Below are 9217 nucleotides of genomic sequence, written 5' to 3'. Positions count from 1 at the left end.
GCCACCACCGTGCTTCACTGTGGATATTCTGTCTCAGAGGGGGGCGGGAAACTTTACGTTAATTAGCAAATGTTTACTTTTATAAATCCACAGTTTTTTTTTCTATTAAACCTTTGAATTTATTTTAATAGAGAATGACAGCAAAATACAGCAGAATGGTCATCAAGAGCTGGCAACCCATAATAAATGAGAGAATAACTCAAACCCTTATAAGTTAAGAAAACTGTGCCACTTGAGAGTTTTGTCCTGGAATCAGCAACATCCGGTGATGACAGAATTTATATTAAAATCTAAGGATGGAGAAATTCCTGTCTGATTCCGTCACCGTGACACATGTCTGATGCACAAGTCTTCCCAGCTGAGTTCGTGGAAATTAATTTTTCCACAGCGCCCGAGAGAAAAGGGAATGATAGGATCCAGGTTTGTTGCGCAAACATTCCGTCTCTTCAAGGTGAGGCGCGCGCCGCAGCGAGTCCGGACCGGCCCTGCAGACTCCTTACGGTAAATATGAGTAAAAACTGCGTCCAATGAGCGCGTCAGCACGTGAGAGGGCGACTCTTTAAAACTCAAACATGTGAGTTTACGCACTCAGTGTGCGCGCTTCCCCTCTCTCTCTCTCTGTCTCTCTCTCTGAGCTCCTCCTGTCTTCATGTTGGACACGTTTGGGACACAGAGCGCCGGTTTGACCATCCCGCACGCGGAGCTGTCGGACACCAAGAGGAGCCTGACATCTGCAGGGCTGGGGATGGACAAGAGCACCGGGGAGAAACTTGTGTTCATAAGTGGACCCATTTTATCCAAAAAGAAACTTCTGGTCGTCTTGGATCTTCTCTGCCTCTTCCTGGGTAAATAAAACAAACACGGAGCGCATGAGAGTTAGGGCAGCATCAGCTGTAGACACGAGGAGAACAGGTCCAGGGAGATCCTTCAGGAATCAAACTAAGGGCGCAGAGAAAATACAATATATAGGAAAGATGTCACAAATAGGGTTGGTATCCAACACTCATTTCTAATTTTAAAGAGCTGAATGCAAAGAGCAGACCTCATGGGTTTTATTTATCCAAGTTGAGATGAAAACTATCTCTTCCATCATCCCCCCAAGAAGACATGATATTATCCGTCACTTAAAATCACGCGTTTAAAGCTGCAAAGCTTTTTTCTCAGTGATTTATTATGATTTAATGCAGACGTGGGCAACTCAAGGCCAGACATGACTGTTGGACAATCTCCATGAGACCTCCAATATCCTTAGTTTTAAAAAACAAAACTTTTTAAATGAAGATTTTTTTATTTTTAAAGCACTAATTTATCGATGAGCCTTAAGGACATTTAAATTAAACATCTTATGCAAAACTTAATATATATATATATTTAAGTCATTGTGTTTCCAGAACTGGACTGAACCTTAAAGACGTAGAAACACAAATATATATAAGTTTGTTTTGCATAGTTCCACTAACATGTATAACACGTTACGCTAACGTGTTATACATGTTAGTTTAACATGTTAAATGTATAACACGTTACGCTAACATGTGTAATGTACTTTATTTTTTGGACTATGAGACGCATTAAGCAAAACAAAAATGTTTTTTACAGATTGTTGAGCGCCGTGTATCACATACATGTTCGAGGTCACTCACAACCAGAATTAACACATAAGGTGCACCTGATCACAAGACTCACTGTTGATATTTGAGAAAATGAAAGGATTTTAAGTGTCTTATAGTCTGAAATATACGGTATTGTCACAAGAGTCAGTTTACAGAATATGTCTTATAAAGACTTATTTTATAAAGCATGCTAACTATGCTACAATAAGGAAAACATCTACTTTATCTGCCATAAAGAAAATGTATTTTTCAATTCTCTATGAGGCCATTTGATTGACTTGATGTGGCCCTTTGGAAAACAAATGTCGCCCACGCCTGGTTTATTGTATTTTAGTCTTTCATACAGACCATACAAATCTAAATTATCTGCTGAATGTTACCAGCACTGATTAAGGCTAAGTTCTACAGCAGTATTTTTACATTAACTAACAGCTGTACTTTATATTTTCTGATAGTTAAATAGTTATTTTCTTGCCATTTACTTTCATTATGACATATTTCTCCTTAACTGGACAGCCAATCTTACCATTTTTAACTCAGGGCACTGAAATATATCGTGTATTAGTGATTTCTTTATTTATTTTTTTTCTCCCAGTCACTTCACACAGTTTACGTTTTGTTCTGGTTTACTTCCCTTCCTTCTGTTGGACAACAGAGACAGTCAGCTGATGGAAGCAGGACGACCTTGTGAGCAGAGAAATCGTTTTATGTTTGAGTTTGATGACAATAAGTTTAGAATGAATGAGGAATTAGGAATAAACGTCTCACTTTCTCCTGTTACGTGCACGCTCTCCAGCTCTCGTACCAGCTGCTTTGTGCATTGCCTGGGGACTTGTGCAGTTTCCATGACAACATCCTGGTTCTCAGGGTAGTCAGGCCAGAGGGAATTCAGTTTGGTATGAATAAATAAATTGACGACCCATGAGTACTAAGTTTTTTGTGTATCTGCCCTGACCATTACTCTAATTGCTGACCCACCATCTGGGGGTCCCTTTATGACACGAAAGAGTGGTTATATAATATTAACAAATTGGATAAAAACAGTATGAAGAGCATAAATCTGCAGAAGGGAGGGAGCTCTGCGACAAGTCTTTGCTTCTCTACTTTTATGGGTTTTCTTTCTTGCTATACGACGTGCAGAGAGGGAGATGGAGGGTGCATCAGAGACAAACAGGGATCGTGTCAGGCTGGTTCTGGCTCTGCTCGGCTGCAACATTTGCTCTTTGTTTAGTTGGAAGGAGTTGAGCTGGAGTCACAAACAACCCTCGCCTTCTTTTCTTTTCTTGCTCACCAGCAGAAATGTTCTCAAATACATGCACACGTCGAATTTAGTCTTTTTTATTATCCCCTCTCAAACTCTTTTATTTCCAGCCTCTGTGGATTCACGCAGGAAACAGAAGCTTTTTGCTTTTTCTTCAGACTCGTTTAATCTCAACTTTCCTAATTGTTTGTTTTCCTGCTAAACATTTCTTTGTTCGACCCCTTCTATAAATCCTACAAGTCACTGTCCCCACGTGATTAACGTTGAATATTGTCCTGACCCTCACTGCCCGTATTTTTAGCTGTGATTATAAATATATTCAGAGTTTTTAGCTGTTTGACAAAAACTGGAGGGCAATAAGTTCACACCACCTCTGGGTACTGAACAGAATTGAGCTACAAACTTTAAAATGTAAAATATTATGTTGTACGCTTTTTAGTTATATTAGATTTTATATGTCAGGCCTTGGGCAGCACGGTGGCGCAACTGGTAGAGCTGCTGCCTCTCAGCGAGCAGGTCCTTGGTTCAAACCCCGGTCCAGAGGCCTTTCTGGGTGGAGTTTGCATGTTCTCTCCGTGCATGCGTGGGTTTTCTCCGGGTACTACGGTTTCCTCCCACAGACCAAAAACATGCATGTTAGGCTGATTGGTAACTCTAAATTGTCCCTAGGTGTGAGTGAGAGAGTGAATGGTTGTTTGTCTCGTTTGTCTCTATGTGGCCCTGTGATGGACTTGCGACCCGTCCAGGGTGTACCCCGCCCTTCGCACAGTGATTGCTGGACATGGGCACCAGCGACCCCCGTGACCCAAAATGGAATAAACGGGTAAAGATAATGGATGGATGGATGGATGTCAGGCCTTATTAGAGTAGGTTTAAACATTGTAATGTAAAATATTAACTTGTGACTTTTAATTCTTACCTATTGGACATCGATGGATCCATAGGCCTTTAAACTATACAGTTTGGAAAAATACTAAAAACAAACCCCCAAATAAAATCAGTTCAAAGTGGCTATTAATCACAATTTAATTAGATGGTCATAAATGAAGGAAAAAGTTCTGTATTGCAGTTTGTGCGGCTGTCAAGTTTGACAGATTTTGCTTGTGCTTTATGAAAGTGAGTGGAGGCAGCCGATGAGTCAGTATTGCGACAGAACGCCTTAAGCTACATAATAATTATAGGAGCTCATAGGAACGTTATAAAAACAGCAAACATATAGGCTAAATTTTAGAGAAACTAATTGGATCAGCAGAGAGAGAACAAGTGATATTTTCAAAATCATAAAAATTTGCCAGAAGCTGAATGTAGGTGAGTCGAGGGAAAACTTAATTTCAACTACAGAAATTGCATTTCCTGCGAAAATGCAGTGTGAATGCTTGTTGCAGAAGAACTTGCTGAAAAACAGCTGAAATTAGCAACAAAAAAACATGTTGAAATGTAGCTGGAAATGTAGAACAAGCATAAATCTGCAGGAGAAAGCAGAAAGAACACAAAAGTTGAAATGAGTGAAAAAATATGGAATTTGATTTAAAAAAAAGCTAATATTAGCACAAAACAGCTACATAGTAGCTGAAATGTCTGAAGCTAGCAGAAATAAGCTGAAAGGAGCATAACAAGTTGAAATTAGTAAAGATAATCTAAATAGGCTGAAAGTAGAATAAATTACCACAAAAAAAAACTTGAATTAATCTGAAAACAGCTTAAATTAGCTAAAATATGCTAAAAAAAAAAAAAAAAAGCTAGATGAAAAGGTAGGACGAGCTTAAATGAGCATAAGAACGCAGAAATAACACATTTTTGTCCAAGGCTGAAAGAAGCAGAAATGAGCATAAAAAGAGGAAATTGCCAGAAAAAATATTAAATTAGCATAAACACAGCTGAAAAGTAGCTAAAAATTGTAGAAGGAAGCTTAAGTTACCATAAGGAAGTGGCGAGCACATTTTTGCTGAATTAGGCTGAAAAAAATTTAAATGAGTGCAACAAAAGGGGAATTAGCTGAAAAAGCTAAAATTAGCTGCTAAATAGTGGCTGAAATAGCAGAAAAAGCTTACACTTGCAGAAATAAGCTGAAATTAGCAGAAACAAGTTAGAAGAAGCACAAAAATGTTGCCGTTAGCAGAAAGAATATGAAAGGAGCACAAAATAGCTGATAAAACAGCTGAAAGTAGCTGAAAGTAGCTGAAGAAAAGTTTACATTTGCACAAGGAAGCTGAAAGAAGCTGAACTGGAACAAAATGTGAATGAAGCAGTAAACGGTTGTAAACAGAGCTAAAGATCTGACGGATGGAAAATGAGCTCATATGAGAAAAAAGTGGCAGAAAAGGCTAAATATTTCAAAAAGCTAAAGTTGTACCTATACCAAAAGTCATTACCTTCTCCAGAACGAGCTGAATGTTTTGATATATGATTTGTTGCAATAGCAAAAAAATTGTGGAACGAGAAAGATGCCAAAAACGGTACGGAAGAAAAATGGATCATAATAGTGTGAATGATTCATAAATATTCACACTGTTATAATTTCACTCTGAATTTAGTTTCTATCTTATAATCAAAAGTAAATATTATTTTAAAGTAATAGTTTGGTATTTTTAAGGATATCTAACATTGAACAATGTTTCATTTTACTGGTGTAACAGCTTGCAAAATAGATTTTCTTTACGTCTCTAATACCTGCACACCACATGAAGACCAAATCAAACATGGCTACAGTTGCACTCTCCACTCATCATCATCATCTCATTAATTAAAAATAAAATATTTTAAGTTGGGGATTGCTATAAAATGAAACATTTTAGTCTAACTGACTTCCTCTCTGTCTTCTTTTCTTACAGCATCACTTCCTTTTTTTGCATGTGAGCTGAACGCGTTGAGTCCTTACAGAAGAGGCTTCATATGTGGGGACCCCAGCATCACCTACCCTTATCTCCACAGTGAAGCCATACCGAACAAATTACTCATCTCGGGAGGAATTGTGATCACAGGCCTCACAGTAAGAGCCTTCATCGCTCCCATTACAGCGGCTGTTTTGTTATTTACTCTGCAGTAATAGGATGTGTCTATTCCAATGACATTTTGGATTACTTCTTTATTTGTAGATTGCCCTCGGGGAGTGTTTCCGGGTGCGTATCCGAAGCGTCACCTCCAAAGCCTTTGTCAGAAACCTGTATGTGTCCAGCCTGTACAAGGAGCTGGGCTGCCTTCTGTTTGGCTGTTTCATTGGCCAATCGGTGACCAATGTGGCCAAGCTTAGCGTGGGACGACTGCGACCTCACTTCCTGTCTGCGTGCGGCGTCACCTACGCGTCACTTAACTGCACACCTGGAACCTACGTTGCAACCGTGACCTGCCACAAGTCTGTCTCCCATTTAGAGGAAGAGGCCAGGTGTGTGTGTTTGTATGTTTGCACAGAGTAAATTTGTTGGTATCAAAAATGGGAAAAATGGAAAAATGGGCATTTTGGCAAGTTCCCATCTGTCTTTTTTTTCTGTCAATAGTGGAGCCATCATGGGTCTTCTTCTATGAAGCCCATTATGATTTAAAATGTGACCAATGTGACCATTAGAAACATACTTTGACCTTCAAGTCCAGCTTGGATGATTCTGGATGGGGGCACCACGGTGGCACATTTGGTAGATGTGTTGCTTTTTAGCAAGAAGGTGGCCAAACTGAATTCCAGCTTGGGACCTTTCTGGGCGGAGTTTGCACGCTCTCTTCGTGGCTAGGCTAATTGGCAACTCTAAATTGTTCTTAGGTTTGAGTGTGAGTGGTTGTCTCATTTGACTCTGTGTGGCTCTGTGATGGACGGCTTTGCAACCTGCCCAGGCTGTCAAGGGACAAAGTGGGTAACGATAATCAAAGGATGGTTTCCTTGATTCTTTTTCTACTATTCACTCTATCCATCTGATAAACCTGGGGTTGCATTTCCGCTTGCGTCCGCATCCTGGGAGGTTGGATACAGTCCAGTGAACATTATACATTTTAATAGCATTGGCAGCTGTGTTCAGATGAATATGAAGCTGCCTGGAGAAGGTCTTGAAGTAACCTGGACACCTATAATCTTCTTTCTTACAGTTTTTATCTTTAATTTCTCTGCTCTTTGTTCAGTGTGGTGCACATGATACCAAACTACCCAGTGGATGTTTGGTTCCCTTAAATAGTCTGGATAGTTGATGAAAAGCAGCTGTAGTACTAATTAAGGTCAAACACTTACTGAAACATGGCGATAATGCAAACATTAATATTCTCTTGAAGGGTCCAACTAAAGGGACCAAATAAACTACAGATCTATTCTTTTCACTGTTTTTTGTTTACTTGTTTTGGACTAAAGACATTCTCATATACGTATTTGCTTTTAACTGAATCACTTTTTAAGAGAAAAATAAAATAGTTTCATTGAATTTATTTATGTCTCGTATGTATATTCACAAATATGGATTTGTGTTTTGAAATATGCTTTTGCTATGAGTTAACCTAAATATTTTTTTACTTTTTATAGGAAGTCCTTCTTCTCTGGCCATGCCTCTTTTGCGATGTACACAATGCTCTATTTAGCGGTGAGTACTTCTGTTTCAAGGTTCTTTATTGTTGTTCGCATCACATGTGGTACATGAGGTGGAACAAAATTGTTTACAGAGTTACCTCCAACAATAGTAAAAATATAAAGTGTATAAAGAAACAGTAAATATGATATAACTAAGAAATACGCTAAACAAATGCTAAACGGTATTCTTAAAGATCTAAGACATATGCTAATCACAATACGCCGAACAACAGCAGCACGAACATGAGTCTTTGTGGGTAGATGAGTATGAATGAACGAATACAGCACCGTGGAATAATCAGCAGCATGAGATCAGCAGCACGGATAATCAGCAGCACATATCACCAATGCAAGTTGCATTATAGTGATGTTTTTTTTGTACTCATTCATGGTAACACTCACATTGACGTGCAAATGTTGCTTTTCTAACTTCCAATTATAATCCAGTCTGAGATTCTAGATTAAATCGCACATCATTGGCCCAGTTAGCAGCAGAAAGTGAAAGATTGAAAGACGAGAAGAGACTGATGGAAGATAAGAGACAAAACAGAGACTGCTTTGTTTTGTTGTGGGAGGAGTGTGACCTCGCCTCACCGTCTCACAGCTCGGCTCCATTGTGTGAAAATATGTGTGTGCGTGTTGACATGTGTAAGCTCTGGAACAGGGTATTTGTACATGCAACTTCTAAATGTATAAATCGTGCTCAAAGGTTTAAACACACATTTTGAATAGGGAACTGATTTCCAAACGGTGGAAATTTGAAGGTGGAAGACAAAATACGAGATGTTTTGCTTTGCTAGTTTAAAGGGAAGAGTAAAAAGCACCGTTACGCAACAGCTCTCAAAAACGTGTGAGATCAGATTTAAATGAAATGGACGAAGCCAAGAATTGTTTACATTTTCATTTCAGGAAGAGCGGATCAAGCAGAGCAAATTTCAAAGCCTTAAATAACTCCAACTTTTCAAACTTTGCTATAAAAATCCACATATTTTAAAAGATACAGATTGTTCTTTTGATAGAGTAAAATATACTTCCTTTGAACAGTGAAAGATAATCAACACCATCACTGTGTCAGGTCCCCAAGCGACCATCTTGACATTGTCCATTTTGTCTTATACGTCACTAAAACCTTTTTTTTTCTTTGTCGTTTAGTTTTACTTGCAGGCTCGGTTTACGTGGCAGGGGGCTCGATTACTAAGACCGATGCTGCAGTTTTTTCTGGTCCTGCTGGCAGTCTACACAGGTCTGACCCGCATCTCAGATTACAGGCACCACCCATCGGACGTGCTAACAGGCTACCTGCAGGGAGCTCTCACCGCTTACTGGGTGGTCAGTACACCTGATCTGTTTGTTTTCGGGCCACCTGAGCGTGTCCACATGCTAAAGCCTCAACTGTTGTTTTTGCAGGCCTTCTACATCTCTCCCATGTTTAAAAGCTCCAGCTCGGACCTGTCTCCTACTGAGACGCTGGACAGCCCCATGTCACCTCACCATACCGTCTGCTGAGCTTCCCCACCACCATCCAGCTGCTGCCTGGTTTCTGGTCTGTACAGACTGGAGATTTAAAGAATGTGAGACGATTTCCTCAGAAATCCAACAACATACCTCAGTATTTTGACAGCAATTTCGTCTTTGAGAGATCTGCAGCTCAAAAGAGAACAAAACAAAAACTGACTTGAGAGAAAGAAAGACTGAAACCCTGCTCTTATCATTTGTTTTATGTAAACAGCCTGAACACTTTTATTCTTGTGACTGATTAAAGCTTCACACGCCACTTTTACCTGTGAGGTCAGACTGAACACA

General features: G+C 39.5%; 1 protein-coding gene across 1 annotated transcript; it reads left to right on the top strand.

Annotated features, from left to right (window-relative positions):
• Positions 1-596: 596 nt before the first annotated feature.
• Positions 597-8920, top strand: LOC119422771 (phospholipid phosphatase 3-like). Its single transcript, XM_037690167.1, has 6 exons — positions 597-845; positions 5706-5863; positions 5970-6256; positions 7370-7427; positions 8567-8743; positions 8822-8920. Exons 1-6 carry the CDS (start codon positions 650-652, stop codon positions 8918-8920), a joined length of 975 nt encoding a protein of 324 aa, XP_037546095.1. The 5' UTR covers positions 597-649.
• The last annotated feature ends 297 nt before the right edge of the window (positions 8921-9217 follow it).

Source organism: Nematolebias whitei, chromosome 16 (genome assembly GCF_014905685.2).
Source record: "Nematolebias whitei isolate Nwh7 chromosome 16, NemWhi1, whole genome shotgun sequence".
Classification (NCBI taxonomy): domain Eukaryota; kingdom Metazoa; phylum Chordata; class Actinopteri; order Cyprinodontiformes; family Rivulidae; genus Nematolebias; species Nematolebias whitei.
The sequence above is the reverse complement of the archived record's forward strand: the minus strand, read 5'-3'. Positions and strand labels throughout refer to the sequence as shown.

Coding starts and splice junctions, on each gene's coding strand:
- LOC119422771 (XM_037690167.1), top strand. CDS start 650: ATGTTGGACACGTTTGGGACACAGAGCGCCGGTTTGACCATCCCGCAC. Junction 846..5,705: donor TCTTCTCTGCCTCTTCCTGG/GTAAATAAAACA, acceptor CTTTTCTTACAG/CATCACTTCCTTTTTTTGCA. Junction 7,428..8,566: donor ACACAATGCTCTATTTAGCG/GTGAGTACTTCT, acceptor TTTGTCGTTTAG/TTTTACTTGCAGGCTCGGTT.